The following is an 18,637-nucleotide window of genomic DNA, read 5'->3' on the forward strand; positions in this document are numbered from 1 at the left end:
AATGTTTTGACATCCTCCATTTTCGATTTCTTTGATGTCTCTGGTGTGCGTGGTATTGGTGTCATCGGATGGGGGAAATGCTGCTACGGTAGAGCAACAGTCACGAAGCACACGATGATAACACTGCTCGATCACAGAAACGCTACCAGTGTTCTTTTGGAAATCACTCACTTTTGTGCTACATTCTTCACAATTGTTCCATGTTCTCTTGTCTTTCTTTTCACAAGCAGTTGCAGTCGAAAATAATCGAAAAGATCACAACACTTTTTCGAACTGTACTGCGATTTCACTTGGACTGTAGTTCTGTTCGTTTCTCTTCATCCGGTTCGGACGGACCACTATGTTGGCTACACACGCCAACGCAAGCTTTTCACAGCAACGGAGCAGCCAACCGATTGATCCCCAGCATCAACAATGCCGGACTCAGAAACCCTTCTGCTATTAAAACTCAAACAGGACTAACTAGCTCTTCGATCGTCTGCCTTCCTAGTGGTCAATTCTGATAAGAACTATGGCCGATAACTCTTTCAAGGGGGAAGGCAGCGAGAAATTGTGGCATTCGTTAGTTCCAGCGGTACATCCGCGATAATCACACCAGCAGAGGGTTTACTGAGCAGCGGCCAAATCCCTCGGAGGAAATCGGTTGCTGCAGGCAAAGCGGGAACGGGAAGCAACAGAACCAAATTGCGGCAAAATCCTTTCAGCGACCAGACGTGCAGCAGCTGCCGCAATCCTCAGGGCTCAGCTTGAAATGATGATCCAGACCAGGTTTCGTTTTAATCTTTATTTCACTGTGCAGATTACGATTTACTAATGACAAGAAATTCTGTTTCACACTCTTTTATAGTTGCCGCAGGTGAAAAAATGTATTCGAAAAATCTGATTGGTCCGCCAATCAGCGGCCTCGCTCTATCGGTACTGTACTTTCATGACGCAAGCAAAAAAAAGTTGGTGGTCATAGGTGACTGTACACCCGCGGCCTACTCGGCTTTGGTGTGTGTGGATTTTGCTTAACGATGGGATGGGAAAGGAAAGGGAAATAAAAGAGAACTTAATTGCTATACAGGGTTGAAATGCGGAGCGATGCTAGGCTGGGTTGCGTCATATTCGCCATCGCGAACACCTCTCGTTTAGTCACCTGCCAAACATAGAACACAAGTTGGTGTCACCAAGAAGACCCGGCCAGACTAAATCCAATTGATGTTTCTCAAATATTTCCAGCTGTCCAACCTTGAATTTGAATTCAATATGTCTCAAGCATATTTTCGCCTCATTAGCTTCACTGTGCCTGTCGTGCACTATTTCTACACAGATAGCCGAAATGTCGCCAGAACCAACTGAGGTTTGCAACAGCATTCGGCAATTAACTGCACCTGGATTCCACGGCACATTACTACATTTCCCGAATCCATGCATAAGTTACATTTTTCAGATTTCCCATATCATCTACCTACTATCATTAGTAGTGCAATTGCATGTTTCGGCAATGATTCTTCGGCGTGAAAAGTTCGATGTTCGATTAAACGTTTGTTCCATTGAAATTTAAAAAGCTTGAAAAAGGGCACATCCAACGGTTGAAGCAGGTGCGTTGCACTTGGAAACAAAGAAATCAACGTGATTTGATTGTTACGACAAAAATTAATAGTCTCAAATAATTCAAAAATGTTTCGCGTGTCATCCATCCTGATTCATTGCGTCCAATGGACCAACCCAGTGGTGCACTTCTTCTATTTTTTGAGGATAGCCTTTGTTTATACGGGAATAAGATCATAGGTGAAGCGAGAGTTTCCGAATTTCCATTATTTGTATGAACATACTTTTCACCAGTTTTCACAAAAACCTGTTCTTTTGTCGGTACCATTAGAGATGTCGCAAATTAATTTTTTGATTCATCGTTGTGATAATCGATTAATTTTGAATCGATTACTATACCATGATTAATCGATTCAATAATCGACAAGAATCAAGAGTAATCGATTAGTAACTAATCGATTAATCGGGATTTTACGACATCTCTAGGTACCATCCGAATAGCAGACTCGTCCATATTGAAAATGCATTAAGGCTTAACAAGAATGTGATGTTCAATCAAAGGTAATTGCCTATTTCCGGGGATTAAACCACCCGACTTGGACGTTAATTTACAATGTTATGAAAACTCATATGTGAATATGTACGTTATGTGGAAGATATTGATTTGGAAAATGTATTGGAGGTAACCACTTTCCCTTCGATGGGACTCGAACCCATGACCCTACAGTACGCTGGACTGGTGCTTTAACCAACTAAGCTACGAAGGATGAAGAATGTGATACAACTTTCGTTTATGAAAAAAGGTCGATTTCACGGAACCATTTTATAATTTGTTTTTCCGAAACGTGCGTTGTTTGGCAGAAAACTTTGCACGCTACGTTAGATTTCAGGATGCCGTTGTAGAAATAGCTTCATCCACTTACAGCCGGGGATCCTTTTTGTATAAGGGTTCTTTTTGCCGGAACTTAGGATGAAGTGAGCCACAGAAGTTTTCAGACGCTGTGCATCAACTGGGAAGCCCCGATTGTGCCGAAAACAAATCCATTCTATGATTACCTTCTCTTCATCGGCGGTCAACACCGTCGGTTTACCCGACTCTTCTGTTGTTTCGGCTTCCTACGAACCGTGGCTTCAAACGAAACAGCAGATTTCCGAATGGACCATCCCCTGCGAGCCATATCTATGGCTTTTCAAGCATTATATTGTCACATTATATTGTTGAAAACGTATTCACACATTGATAATACTTACGCGCCATTTGTTATTCGAAATAGTGAAACGAAATTAACTTTAATTGCGTGGAAAACTGTGTTTTGAATTGCACTTTTACTTTATAGCACTTTTGTTAAAGCACAGAAAAATTGACGCGTTTGACAGATGGCTCTTTGTTTTCATCGATGTGCACTTTTATTGATTTATTGGCTGCAAAACAAACATATTGTGTGAGATAGGGATGCCACCCGGCTGATTTCTTCATTTGAACTTCCATGTTTTCCGATAAAGTTAAGTAAATTGCAGCTGCACGTACCGATCTTTAAATCGCTAGTTCCTTTTCGCACTCTCCTTCCTCACACTCTTCCTCACAAACACAAAATCAACACATCGTTCTGCATGGGTACTTATCGTTCGGAGTTCCAGCGTGGATCGCTTACCCGACCCCGATCCATTTCTACTCCCGTCCAACACTCTGTTTCCGCTTTTATTCTCCCCCGGCACTTGTTTTCAAGCTCTTCGCTACTTGCATACAGGTTTCAAGGAAGTGCTGCAACGGCTTCTACTTTCACTTTGGTATAATTTGGCATTTCGACTCCACAAGGTTCACAGTCAGTCCATTCTGTGCTGACATCCGCACAGAGAAAACTCTGCTGTTCAGTTTCGTGTCATACAACACATCTTGCATTAACGCTTCGTTCACTCTGCCATACATTTCAGCGAGACTTCACCAACACCGGATTTCACGGCGGAGCTATCCGCCAACGTAACATCGTGCTTCACGGTCTGGTCGATCTCGCTAAAGAACTCCCGGTTGCTGGAGCAGCTACAGCCCAAAACAGGCTCCCTGCTGCCGGTCTTCTTCGTCTCGGGCATTTTTTCCTGTTAGAGCAATGAGTAATTTATCCAGATGTGTTTCGGTGCTCGGCATCCTCGGTGGCCTTTTTCTATCCATCGGCCTCTATTCTGCGCTTTTAACGCTTGGCCTTTATTATGACCATTTTTATTCGAGATATTTCTAATTCTTTCAGCAACAAAACATGTTTTCTACCATTAGGGTTAAATTGTTTATTTATTTAACCCTTTCTGTTTTGTTACCTACCAGTGATATGTTCACATGCAATGTAACAGTCTTCACACCCTCCGTGGGCATCATTTCGCTTACCTGTCCTCCAGTAGTATTCGTTCGATAGCCGATGCTTCACGATTTTTTAGGGTTATTCGTAAGTAATTGAACTGTCACAACTGCCAATGTGGTGTTAAGGGACACCAACTATGGATAGCAATCTCCGTTTATGTAGGATGTTAGCTTTAAGCTGTAATGTACGTTTATTAGTTCCATACAAATTACGACGATTTGATGTATGTATGAATACTCACAAATTTGGTGACCGTTAGTAACAAAGGCAAAATAGGTTTCAACGTTAGAACGATCAATGAGTTCAACTGTCCTAGATGTATAACAATTCAATATTAGGTATTCTGTATCGTATAAAGTAGGTAACTTACAATCTACACTGCTCTACGGCTACTAGAAATATCTTCTGTATCGTGTAGATGAATATAATGATATGTATATACTGATTAAGGAACTTTGAATTTAGATTTCGATTTTAGACTAGTAAACAAACTAATTCGCCCTTGCTATATGACAAAGATTTTTTTCGTATTCACATCTTCCATTCCCTACGATGTCATCGCTGTCATGTCAACGGTTGTCACTCGTATCGGTTGATACAGCGCTGCGACGATTAGAGCTGTGCAGCGAGGGATCTCGTCTTCACATACCCCCACCCGTAAACCTTACTAAGCCCCGGTGAGTCCGGAGTTCAGTGTGTTGGTTTACTATTCTCCAAGACGTCCAAGACATCTAACTTAACGGCTGCTCTTCGGATGAGCCTTGTTGACGTTCGCACTAACGCCCGTCTCACTCTCCCTTCCCGACCAGGGATCACTTCCTCAATTCTTCTACGAAGCCACTGGTTTCTAGCCTTTCCATCCACCACTAAGACCAAATCTCCAACTGCCAAATCGGCGACATCCTGAAACCATTTGCATCTGCGCGTTATTATCGGAAGATACTCCTTCAGCCACCGTTTCCAAAATTCATATGAAACTGACCATCTTCCAGCTACCTCGTTGGGCATAAATTTTGAACCGGATGAGTGTCCCAACAAAAAATGGTTCGGCGTCAGAGCTTCTTGATCTGCCGATTCTATTGGGACATAGGTGAGAGGTCTTGAATTAATCATTCACTCTGCCTCGAGCAGAATTGTTTCCAACGTTTCGTCATCCGGTCGGCGTGGTCCTTCTGTTATAGCTCCGATTGCTGTCTTGACCGAGCGGACGAGTCGCTCCCATACTCCACCCATGTGTGGTGTAGCTGGTGGGAACTTCCAGGATGTCTGTGCTGTGGTAAACTTTTCCGCCATGGCCCTTTTCTTTGCTTCTGAGAGTGTCTTTAGTTAGTTATTCGTGCCATGGAAACAGGTTGCATTGTCAGTCCAGAATTCCTTAGGAAGTCCATGGCGAGATACGAAGCGTTGTACAGCCATTATGCATGTGGATTGCTCTGGTAGTGAAGTAGGTGAAGAGAGCCACCCAACGTTTGGCATTGCTTCTATCTACCTTGACAAGTATTGGACCGAAGTAATCCAGTCCTGTGAACGTAAATGGTTGCACGAATGCCGTCAAACGCTGCTTCGGAAGTGGAGCCATCACCGGTGGTCTTGGAGCAGCTTTCAAAATGCGGCACTGGATACATTCTTTTGCAATTTTGTCCACTAATCTTCTTAACATCGGGATGTCAAAACGTTGACGAACTTCGTTTACGACTGTCTCACGATTCGCGTGGCGGAAGTGACGATGATACCATCTACGATAAGAGAAGTTATTGCGTGATATTTGGGAAAAAATACAGGAAATTTAGCCTCCATTGCTGTGTATGGAGCTGCTTTGATGCGGCCACGGGACCGCAAGATTCCTCTGTTGTCAAGGAAAGGCCACTTGATGTAGATATTGCTGGACTTCTCCACTGTATTGTGACGGCGTTCAGGTGGTCCTTGCAACTTGGCTAGAACGGCAATTTCGTCGGGGTAGACATCCATTTGGGCTGACCTCCACAGGACTTCTTCAGCTCTGCATAGTTCATCACTGTTGAGTGCCCTGAGCTCTATTTCCTGACCTTGCTTCTTCCGGTGGATGTTATCGATAAAACACAATACGTATGCCGTAGACCGATGAAGTCGATTCCAACGGCTGAATCTAGCATAATCCATCATCGGTTCAAAAGTAGCGCAGTGAAAATTGACTGGCCGGATTTCTACCTCCGTTGAGATGTTTGGCTGTTGTTGTGGCCAACTTTCTTCTGGACAACGGATGAAGTTTGGCCCCTGGAACCAGGTGCTTTTGTTGGTAAACTGTAGATTCGCGTCCCATATGGTGGCTAAATCTGCTACATTGAGTATGGTCGGCACCCACTTCCACTCGTTCACCTCCGTGGAAGTCAAAATTTCACCGACGCGCACTACTACAAACTTGTGGAACCGCCTGTGATCACGCGACCGTATCCATGCAAGTACTGTTCCGGAATCGGTCCAACCCGGGTAGAAGCCATGAACAGAATAACAAAACATGATATGGACTTGATTGATATAAGAGATAAAAGAACAGGCAACAATATCAAAAATTTGCACCGAAATATCATTTAAATATCAATATATGCTATGGATAAGAACAAACTAATGGCACATGATATTGATCACTTATTACAAATAGCATAACTTGATCTTCTGATGATATTTTAGTGCAAAATTTTGATATTATCGTCTGATCTTTTATCTCTTATATCAATCATGTCCATATCTCATTTTGCTATCTTATCAACATTTGATATTATTGAGCTATTTTCGTCTACTCGGGAACAGTAGCGACGAGAGATTGGAAACTCATGGAAAGTTTGGATGGTTTCCATAAAACGTACTCTGAGAATAGCTGCTTTGAGCTCCAGCCTAGGAATTGAGAGCATTTTCAGTGGCGCTACTTTGGTTTTAGCTCCAACCAAAGCTACTCGTACGCCACGGTCGGTCTGCAATCGGAAATACACCGCACAGGCGTATGCTGACTCGCTTGCATCTATGAAAGGTGAATTTGAATGTCATTAATATTCTCTGGAAATAGCGCGTGGAAATAGCATCGGGGTATACGAAGCTGTTGCAACTTCCCAAAGTGATTAGACCATTGCTGCCATCGTTCATTAATTTCGGGCGGTATCTGCTGATCCCATTCTGTAACTTTTGCTCAAATGTCCTGTAGCAGGCAATGAACCCCAGAGGGTCGAACAAGCTCATCACGACTCTAGCTATCTATCGTTTGGTGGGAATGTGGCCCTCTGCAAGTATGTACTGTAGATCTTCTCTTAGACCAAGCGTGTATACAAACACATCCTCTCCCGGAATCCATTTCATGCCTAGAATCGATTCCGACATCTCTCCCCGTTCCAGATCCATGCTTTTCGTTTCCACTAGAGATGATGCTCCTATTCCACCCAAAACTTCGGCCTCATTGGACAGGAAGTTCCGTAGCGTAAATCCACCTAACATGTGTACTAATTTTACTTTTTTCAAAACTGCGATAGCTTCCTGGGTTGTCTGAAAGCTATCCAGGTAATCATCCACATAGTGCTTGTTCTTGATTGCACTTGCAGCTCGAGGATACTTATCGAAATATTTTTCTGCGTTGAGGTTCTTGATGTACTGTGCTGATGCTGGAAAACATGTAGATCCAAATGTGGCAACGTCCATGACATACACTTCCGGATGATGCGATGGACGTCTCGTCTTCACAGCCAAATTGTAAAATCTTTACGTGAGCTTTTATCACTTGCTTCGGTTCCGCATGGCGTTCGACTTGACTATATACCATATGATGTTTACACGGAGTTATTATATTATAAAATTGAAGATATGTTTTTTATCTAGAGTTTTATCCATTTGACTTAAGTCATATTTTTTCGAATAAATTGATGTAACTCGGTAACGAAAATAGACACGCACGGCAACTGGAGGGATCATCTTCCTTAAAAATAAGCCACCACAAGCTTTATGGTTGGTTAAAATTTCCTGTATTTGATATGTGAAGATAATCGTTAGCCACGACCAGAATGTATTATTTATGAAGACTCTCTTACGTTTAGTGCCTCCAGTGCCTTACCATTCAGAAATGTCTCCTAACCAATTTTATTACAATGAGTTTTAACGCATGTACTGTAGGGAGATTTTAACGTATAATAGATAAGAATAGTTTTTAGGAAATTAGTTGCATGTTGTCGATTGCTGACTCCATTATCTAAAAAGGAGTAGAATGCTGGATCTCATCTTTTCTTCGGTGAAGATTGATTTTTGTGGAAGTGACGGCCACGTCTCTTCCGCTCCCATCAGGAACTCAGTCCATTGTACCACCTGCTTTCCGAAGACAGATCGGGTTTATTTCGCCACCTAGTTCCGTCATCCGCCACATTGGATATAGTTGGAACCCAACGACATTCGTCAATATCCGTCGACTCCAGGATTTCGCCGATTCTAGAACCAACAAAAGCACTGTACCTTTTGAGGCCAGCACGTAGCCAACAAAGAATGCTTCTCGAATCGGTTCAAAACGTTCGCTTCAAGATATTCATCGTAAGGTTTTGCGTAGCGCTAGCTGCCAGTCTGCAGCCAAGAACCGCACCCTGATGTAGTTTTAGCCGTGGAATAGAAGTATATTTGAATGGTGCTACTCGCGTCTTGGCTATTACTAAAATGCATTCCACTTATTCAGCTGCCGCAATTCGTAAGAACACAACGGCCGCTATTGCAGTTTCGCTGGCGTCTACAAAAACGTGAATTTTGATGGCATTAGCTTTAGTTCAGGATAGGATGCGTCTGAAACATCTCGGAATCTGTAACTAACCAATCCAATCACGCCATCTATCGAACAGATTCTCGGGAATCGTTTCTCCCCGTCAACGTTGGCATGCCACACTTCCTGAAGTAGGATCTTCAACAAGATCAAGAAATGGTCGATAAGACCCAGAGGAACGTTTGAAGGATCTCTCTTTTGGCAGGACAGCGATGACCCCTCAGCAAGGCTGCATCAAATCTTGTTCAGCAAATCTTATACATATTTGAATTCGTCTTCTTGTGTATCCCACCACATTCCGAGGATTTTCTGGCTTCTCAAGCTCGGAAACAATATTTAAACCTTTCTCCGTGGACTTCTCGTCGTTCATTTTGAAGGCTACTAGTGGCGGGTTTGAAACCCAATTCCATATTTCAAATCCACCTTGTCTTTCGTAATGCTATAGTAGATTATGAAATACAATAAAAAAATATTTTTTGCTAAAGTTTGTAATTGTGAATTTAAATTGTTGAATTTCTTATGTTTGTTTTTTGAAAATATTGTTTAATGTTATGCCGAGACATTGTTAAGTCAATAGCTTCGCAGTGTTGATTATAAACAGCCATCATTCGGTTAAGAGGTCCAAATTTGGCATAATTTGTTCGGCGGTGGTTAGTGAAAAATAATGTCCTATGTCGAAGTAGCCGAGAAGGTATGTAAAAATTTAATTTCGACAAAATTTCAGTTGAGTCAACACGTTGAGATACTATATCGTTAACAAATGAAACCGTTGCAAACTCTCAACGCTATTTCAAAGTTTGTATGTTTATAAGCATGCAACGTGATTCATAAGATGGAAGAGGAAATGACGTCCAACCTAATTTGATGCGTGGATGAAACGCACAGATTCTGCTAGCGCAAATGCCTTCCTCCACTGTTTCTACGCTTTTCACCATACCGTCCACGTAGTGGAGTTTCTTGATGACCGCTACTGCTTCAGGATGCTCTTCTCCAAATCTGTCAGCATTCTTGTTTTCAACGAACTGAGCAGTAGCGGGAGAACAACACGTCACGAAACAAAGGTTTTAAGTTCATCGGTTCCTCCGCTACCGCGCCACAGAAAACGCTGAGATTGTTGGTCTTCAGGAATTATTGCTCCCTGGTGAACATTTCCCGAATGTCAGCAAAAAGGCCGATCCGATATTCACGAAACCGGTACAGAATGCCTGACAGTGACAGTGAGGTTAATTGATCCGGGACGGTAAGGAGAACAGAGTTCAACGAAGTTCCATACGCGGGTGCTGACGCATCCCATACAATCCTCAACTTTCCAGGCTTATTCGGATTACACATACACCGAAAATATTGGAAGGAACCAGTATTGTAGCGCCCACCATTGAATCGTATGCGATATTCGAGAATCGATAGGGCATGTTCATCACCTTTCGAAAGTCGCTCAAGTTTATTCGATTTGACCACTAAATTATTATTGGAAAAGTAATCTTTGACCATCTGGTCAAGATGCATCTCGCTTTGCTGTTTACAAGTGCAGATATGACTAGTGCTCATGGAGCTCGCTGTTACCCAGCCGCTATAGACTATCCAGCCGAGATTAGTCTTCACGACAATCAGCTCCCCCATCTTGCCTTCACGTATTTTTCGCACCAAAATAATATTGGCATCCTTCAACGCGATCAGTATCCATGATCGAACTATTGAGTATGGGTAATCACGGGTAATCCGCGCAAGTACCCGTGATCAGCCTTTAGCTGAGTCAGTGTTCGCTTCGTAACGGTGTGTGCCTCCCGTTCATTTTAAGCAGAGTTGAAGGTAGTTTTGTGATAAGCCCCGATCCACGACAAGTTACTGGTCCATAAGTGTCAGTTCTGATCCGTCGTCCAGAAAGGCAAGACACTTTACCTGTACTCCGTCTCCATTATTAATCTGAACCAGTGTAAAAAGTCTGAGTAAAACTTCGACGCCATATTAAGAAGTGTTACGGAGGGTAGTGTTACGCGAGATTTGTGCTGTGAACCCCTGACACAAAGTCAATTTATGAAAAATCCTTGAGCCACCCTAATCTTCAATTGTACCATAATCATCGGTTTGTAGAACTTTTTTTTCTAAAAAATATAGTTTTGGCGTAAAATGCATCTTTATGCGTAAGTCTGTATCCTGCCCCATGCAATGTCGACCTTAAAATATCAAACTACTTGATAAAACGACATTTTTGGAAACTGACGAAGTGCTCTATTATTGCTTTAATTAGTTGAAAATTGCATTTTAACAGTTCTGGCTTCACTTTTGAATGGAACTTTAAACTTTACTAAAATGCCTTCTTAATTCGTGTCCTTGACTAAATCACGGGGCACTCAAGATCACCTCACCTTGTGATGATACTTTCCTGATACCTGATAAGCTCCAGCTTTCTTCTTGATGAGCTTGATTTTGGGACGTCCCCATTGGACTTGATCCTGAGGTCCCTCTCTCGGGTCAGTTTACCTCGAAGCCTGTGATCTTCCAGCTTACGAACAACGTGATCAGCGCACCGGAGGTTATTGTGTCTATTTATTTTCTTTGTTGGCATTGCATTATGTCCGTTTCACTGTTTGGTGTTCATCTGAGACGAGACCTGCAAAGAGGAAAAAATGTAACTTCAGCTGCTGCCAGTTAACTGCTGTCACGAACTGTCAGGTGCAACCAGCAGCTTTTTGAGTGAAAGTATTGGTATCCCAAATAAAATATTCCACATCATTTTTGTTTTACCAAGACTTTTTACTTTAACGAGTATTCCAAACCTTCCGTTTAGCTTGTTAATAATCAGTAATAAACCTGTGTTTTGTTCCCGGTATAAAAATCCTTATGAAAATGAATTAACTATTTCGTGAATTGGATACACTTTTATTGTGCTCAGAAGGGTCCACCTGGGGCTTAGGTGAAACAGTCAAGTAAACAGTTGAAACTCGATGGTCAACTGTGATGAAAAGAAGAACAAGTGTCAAAACAAGAGAAAAGAAGCAGCGTCTTTGCAGGTCTCGTCTCAGGGTGAAACAGTCAAGTAAACAGTTGAAACTCGATGGTCAACTGTGATGAAAAGAAGAACAAGTGTCAAAACAAGAGAAAAGAAGCAGCGTCTTTGCAGGTCTCGTCTCAGGTGTTCATTAAGCATTTCCACAGTTGATAAGTGCAATGTCCCCAGGGGGGTAATATGCGGTGCATCGCGCCTCCTCTGCATGTAGTATGAAGCAAATGTAAATAAACAATCCCACAATTTTTTCGTTAGTCAGCAGTAGTGTAGGTTAACCAATATCCTACAAGATTCCAGTTCGAAAAATGTTACACTTGCCAAGCGGGGTGGCCCGCCTCTCCCAAGCGGCGAGGCCCGGATAATACATCTTAGGTAGGCTTGATTTGTTCGTGGATGACAGGCTTACTCCCCCCCTGAATGTCCCTAAGCCAAATTACCAATGTTAAATTCTTCAACAAAGTTCCAGACCAGAAATCACCGACGAAGGACTCTTCACGCGGTCTCAGTCTGTTAAATAGAATATTTCACCAAATTAAAAAGCGTTATTCCTGCGCAATTGGCGTACAGGCTGGGTGTGACCTTTCAGCTGGTAATTCCCCATATCTCTGTTTTCAGGTTTCAATTGCTTCTAGCATTAGCATTAGCATTAGCATTTAGCAGTTCGCACAAATTCGTAGGTGGTACAAGCCAAGACTATTGTATGAGAGTAGCATTACTTTCATCCGTTACCAAAGATATTGATTTGGGACTAATCACTAACTCTTAGATGGAAGCAATGTACTCTCCAATAGTCGAGATCTGTCCTGGCCACGTCCTTGCGAATGCTGAGGAAGGGGAAGGATGGTTTGTTGGACACCTACTTAAGAAAGATGCAGAGAACTCTACGACCTCTCATAGGTGCCACGGGAGGTTTTGGGATTGTGTGGAAGGTTATAACAAGTAGGAATCGTTTTGGTATAACGTGAAACACAGAAAAAACTAAGATAGAAATACAAAGTAGGAAAGGGACGAGCCTGGAATTGAACCCACGACCTCCTGCTTATAAGGCAGAAGCGGTAGCCACTAGACCACCGAGCTCGTCTGTTTTCAGGTTTCAATTGCTTCTCTAACCTTATTCAATGTACGCAGCTCCTCATGACTATTCAGTTCAATGATACGCATTTACCGTTCAACGAAGTTTCGAAATCCACCTTTGTTTTGTCTGTCAGCAAATTACCTTCTATTATCAAAAGGCTATTTGGAGACTCCAAATGTCAGTAGCATGGGCTATACAAATTAAATTCTCTGATAAATTTCCCTGTGGTCGTTCGGCCAAATGACCTTTGAATAGGATGGAAATACTGAATCCACATCAGCCACAACTTTGCACCATTTCCTAGGCTAGAAAAAACAAATTTAATTCTTCCTTGTAGGTATCCTCTGCTTATCGATTGGACTGATAATAGCAATTATCGATTTGGTTTGGCCACACCGATTCTCAACCATCCTGGAGGTACATAAGTTGCGAATTTGTTCGCATGTGATTGCTTCACATAGTTGTGTATTTCAGGTTTATTACGACACGCCCTATGACAGACACGTGATATTAGAAGAATCTCACGATGTTCGATACCGCAAACGTAATAGCAAAGGTTTGGAGGAACCCCCTGGTCTTGGATCGCGTATCCTGCGGTATAACGCTATGATGTTAGTTTTACAACCGAACAAACCTAAAGCAATGCCCCTATTTCAGCCGGCTATCATCGAAAACTCGGGACCAAACAAATGACAAGGCGGGCATCGAAAACCGCGGTTTCCAGCACGACGTCCCAAAGTCGCCCTGGCGCTATCCGTTCCGCCGGGCCCAGCAAAACCCACCGCAAGGAATCCAGCGTACAATTTCGCAAGACTCTAACTCCAGCATCGCATCCGCAGCTGCCATGTCTCAATCGTTACATAAAGTAGCACTTTCCAGAATGCTTCCGTAAAAGACGTTCACCCCGTGGATAGTTAGGACAAAACGCAGCCATTTATCTCTCCTTAATTTTAGGAAACCACCTCTGGAGCGGACTCGCGAAATCTCCAACTGGTAGACGATAGGCAACCATCGACATCCATGTACCAACAATCGGTTCAAAACCGGAAGCCTCACTTAAAGCTAGAAACCACACGTGTGCAACTTTTACGTGATGAATCTCTTGTGATATTAAATCGTAAAACAGCGAGCTGACAAAAACGAAATAACTAATCGAGATAAACAAATTCCAAGTTATCATGGAAAGACTTGTCCGAGTGCAACTTACCATAAGTATAGGACGAAACAATTTTATAGATTAGGACTGAATTGAAAATGGCTTCGTACGGAGCAAATTTTAACTGACCGTGTCTAACATTAAAATTTAGCGATAGTAGTATTCTAGGTATTAATCAACGATTGCTTAGAATTAAGACTGGCCAATTTGCGTAAAGCGCGTATCATATTCGTAACAGTTATCAGTGAACCTTTACAAGACTATCAGGAACAAGTTTCATGCCCTTTTAACTTATTTATTAATTCGTTCGTGTACGGAGTTTTACGAGTATGTAGGTTGAATTTTTATTAAAAGAAACTAGTGGAGAAGAACCAAGTATTACTTACACATGTGTCATGGAGAAAGAAGATTGTAATGATTACTGTAGATAAACGAATAAACATTATTGTGACATAGTAGATCGTTGTCAGTTATTTAGAGAAAGCATGCTTGATTTGGAAAAAAAAAGCTAAATCCCTGAATCACCTTTTGATTGAAAATAATTCATGTCGCTTGGAAGGCTTTTAAACGTATTTTCAAACTAAGACCGGAATGACCTGGGCAGTACAAACAAATTTTCTCCATTATGTTTGATTCATATAGGTCCAGAGAAGCATACATTCTCCCCCAATGCTAAATGCACTGTAAAGGCTCCCCCAGACCTAAGCGATTCCATCGCCGCGACGGCGACAGCCAGTCGCCGCGATTCTATCGTTGGGTCGCTGTAGGCAATAGCCTATTTACGCTTCCATACCTACGGCGATAGAATCGCGTCACGACTGTCGCGTCGCCTGTGTTTGGGGGAACCTTAAAGGTGGACATGCGGCAACCAGGTGGCGGTAGTGCACACACGTAAACATAAGCAAAACCGTTGCAAGCGACATTGGTGGCCGAACGACCACCTACAAAAAATTGAATCCACCGCTGGGGAAATTCGATTAGAGGTGTGCGCCGCCGCGCCACGCCGCCGCCGCCGGCATTTTTGCATCGGCGCGCCGCCGTTTCAAATTTTGTCACGCCGCTGATCTATATTTTTCCACGCCGATTCAAATTTGAAGAATTTTCCGTGGAAATTTCGAAGATTCAGTCGAATTTCCGTAGAATTCCCCGAATGATCCACACATCATCACGTTGGAACCCCAGACAATTTTTCGTGAAAATACCAATGATTTCCTTGAGAATTACCGTTGAAATTCCGAAAACCTCTCTGTAAAAACTTATCAAACTGTGAGTGGAAATTCCGAAGAATTTCTCGCTGAAATAGATTTTTTGTCGTATAGCAGAAAGTAATTTTGTCGAAAGCCACAAGACCGAAAGTAGTTAGGCCGAATATGTAGTTTGACCGTACGTCATTCGACCGAAGTCCATCTAGCCCAAAGTTATTTGGTTGAAAATGTCATTTGGTCGACGTCGATGTCGATGTCATTTGGATACAAATTTTTGCAGCAAAATAATCAATTCAAACAAGTCAAACGAAACACGTTTTTCAAAAGAAATTATTGGTGGCCTCACAACATTTTTTCTCGTCATCTTTTCTTCTTATTAGTAGAGGTTGCATATCCCACTAGCACATTTCCGACTCGCAGTTTAGTATTAATTAAACACTTCAACTGTTGTGAAATGCGCGGTTCATCTAAGCCGGGTTACCATTTTTCATTCATATATCGTGAGGCCAAAACGATGATACATTTATATGCCCAGGGAGGTCACCAGCCACCTTCTGCATGGTTTTGCTTTATGGCCCTGACTCGTAAATTAAATCATCCAGAAATTGCTTCAATCATTCAATCAAAAATTCCGTCAGGTATTAATTCGAAAATTCCTCCAGGAAATGAAATTGGAAATTCCTTCAAAGAGACATTCTAAGAATTACTTCGAAAAAATTTCCCTTACGAATTCCTTCGGAACTTCCTCCAGAATTCTTTAGGGTATCCTTCGTTAAATACTTTGGAGATTTTTACAGATATTCTTTTAAAATTTTTTCGAAAATTTGATCAATTTTAATTAGTAATTTCTATAGAGGAACTTTAGTAAACTTCTTCAAGAATTGTTCCATAAATTTGTTTGGGACTTTCTTCGGGAATTCCTTCAGAACTTCGTACGACGTATGACGATTCCTTTGTAAATTCTTTTACGAGTTCCTTTAGCACATTCCTCGGAAATTTTAATGTCTTTATTAATGAGATTTTCAGCCCACGGCTGGCTCATCTCAGATTCCTCGGAAATGTTTTAAGGAATTCCTTTAGAAATTCGTTCGGAAATACAGATGATGAAAAAGTATAAAACTGCTAATGTCGCTCCAGTTCATGTGACCAACATCTATTCTGCCCCCACTCACATATTAGTCCCATACCGTTTTTTTTCGCATATTGAGATAATAACTATTGAAGTTCCGAATCGCATCTTCCCTATGAAAATTTTAAAAAATCTAATAAATTGAAACATCATCGTATCTTGCTCAAATTTTGCTAAGTTGTTCATCATTCGCTGGATTACCGTAAAGCGATTTAGTTTGATCGAAACATTGTTTAGTTTTGAGCAATTAGTTCATGTAAATTCTTAGTGGGTCTGTTATGCGGGTACTTTCAAAATGGAACTATGACTTGTTTTTTTTTCACTCATAGGCATACAAAATCGCAGTTTTTATTATGATTTATGGAAGTACATAAGAAATGAACCCTATTCATTGGGTTAACTCAAAAGTAACAAAAAGTCAAATAGGACTGTTATGCGAGTGGGGGCAGTATTGTACTCAAACATAGCAGCCAAAAAACCGGTAGTATATAAGTGTCAAACCGATGATCACCTGTTGTTGAGAAAGTTCAGCTTATTGTTGGTGAAACTGGCAACACTGAAACAGTCGAAGAAATATAAAATGACTCGTCGGTTGGGAAAAAAGGTCCGCTAGATTATAATACTAGAATGTAAGATTAAAATATGAATTTATAATGTGAATAAATAATAAATTAATTATGTTATAGCTTTGAAGCTGATCAAATGAATCTGCTCTCAAAAAGTGTTTGAATGATCCGGCGACAACAATTCCCAACACCTGTCATAAGACGAGTTTGAACAATCCCATTGAATTCCACCACCGATGATGTTGTTGATGCAACTAATTGTACACTACAACATAATAGACAGCATTCGGAAATACTCTTGAAATTTCCATAGAAATTGATTTTGAAATTCCTTCGGGAATCTCTTCGTAAATTCATTTTGGAATCCTTCTGAGGAATTCTTTGATTTTTTTTCTTGAGAATTAGTTCGAGAATACCTTTTGAAGTAATTTTGAAAATTCTTCTGGGAATTCCTTGGAAACTCCATTCGATATTCCATCCAAAATTTCCTTTAGCAGAAATCGTTCACAATTTCCTATAGATTTTTTCACTTGAAAATCTCTTCATGTTCTACCGCGGGAATTCTTTAAAAGTCCTTTCCTCCTGAATTACCTTTAAAAAATTCTTCCAGGAATTCATTCGGGGACTCATCTTGGAAATTCCCCCAGGAATAATTTAGAAAACTACGCTTATAATTCCTAGGACACGTGATTCCTTTGTAAAACCATCCAAAAATTCTTTTGAAAATTGATCCAGAAATTTCTCCGAAAGTTCTTCCAGGAACTGCCTTGAAATCCTTAATTATTATATATTTTTTTAATACCAGGGTGTCCATCCAGTCGGTAAAACCGGGAAAAACCGGGAATTGGATCCGACGGCGATTCATTAAAAACAAGAACTTTTTTTTTCAAATAATCGAAATTTAAATCTTGGTCTTTTTCTAAGCTAAGTATTATTTGTACGGCACGACAAATGCTGGGTAAAGCGTACCATTGGTACTTCGCGTACCTGAAGGAATAAAATAGACCCCCAAAATAGAACCCCATCACACCCAGCAACTCCTATCCCTACCTCCCCGCGGTGCTGGCCGGGATACGAGCAACCTTAGGGAAGATCGGGTAACCAACCCCGGTGGGAACTATGGTCGTATGCTGACAGGGAAGGGGGGGTTTGCTCCTCTCCGGAGGTGCAAATCTTATTGAGCGACTGTTCTCCATGTTAGGGGCGGCTGATTACGTCCGAGTGCCAGCGAGGGACTCTAAGTGAAACTGTGCACCATGGTCCTCCGGAAATTTAGAGGGTTTGGTGTCAGGCCCTGCAAGCCAGCCTTTAAAAAATCATAAGCAATGAACAATCAACAAGAGAGTACGGACCGGAACCATCGGCGAAGACCACTGCGACGAAAAGGGACTAGCGATTGGAAACTCGGTTCGTGGAACTGCAAATCTCTCAACTTCATCGGGAGCACACGCATACTCGCCGATGTGCTCAAGGACCGTGGATTCGGTATCGTAGCGCTGCAGAAGGTTTGTTGGAAGGGATCAATGGTGCGAACGTTTAGGGGTAATCATACCATCTACCAGAGCTGCGGCAACACACATGAGCTGGGAACAGCTTTCATAGTGATGCGCGATATGCAAAGGCGCGTGATCGGGTGGTGGCCGATCAATGAAAGAATGTGCAGGTTGAGGATCAAAGGCCGGTTCTTCAACTTCAGCATAATCAACGTCCATAGCCCACACTTCGGAAGCATTGATGATGATAAGGACGCATTCTACGCGCAGCTGGAACGTGAGTACGACAGCTGCCCAAGCCACGACGTCAAAATCATCATAGGAGATTTGAACGCTCAGGTTGGCCAAGAGGAGGAGTTTAGA

General features: G+C 41.9%; 1 protein-coding gene across 10 annotated transcripts in view; it reads left to right on the top strand.

Annotated features, from left to right (window-relative positions):
- LOC134212018 (dual oxidase maturation factor 1) overlaps positions 1–14,339 on the top strand; it is a 317,312-nt gene extending 302,973 nt beyond the window's left edge. For all 10 annotated transcript variants that reach the window (XM_062689506.1, XM_062689499.1, XM_062689509.1 and 7 more), the window contains exons 9-12: positions 13,063–13,142; positions 13,200–13,321; positions 13,383–13,613; positions 13,680–14,339. In XM_062689506.1, coding sequence (XP_062545490.1) covers positions 13,063–13,142; positions 13,200–13,321; positions 13,383–13,613; positions 13,680–13,722 — 476 coding nt within the window. In that variant the 3' untranslated portion in view covers positions 13,723–14,339. The remainder of the gene's footprint in view (positions 1–13,062; positions 13,143–13,199; positions 13,322–13,382; positions 13,614–13,679) is intronic.
- Positions 14,340–18,637: the final 4,298 nt, after the last annotated feature.

The sequence above is a fragment of the Armigeres subalbatus genome, chromosome 2 (genome assembly GCF_024139115.2).
Source record: "Armigeres subalbatus isolate Guangzhou_Male chromosome 2, GZ_Asu_2, whole genome shotgun sequence".
Taxonomy (NCBI): domain Eukaryota; kingdom Metazoa; phylum Arthropoda; class Insecta; order Diptera; family Culicidae; genus Armigeres; species Armigeres subalbatus.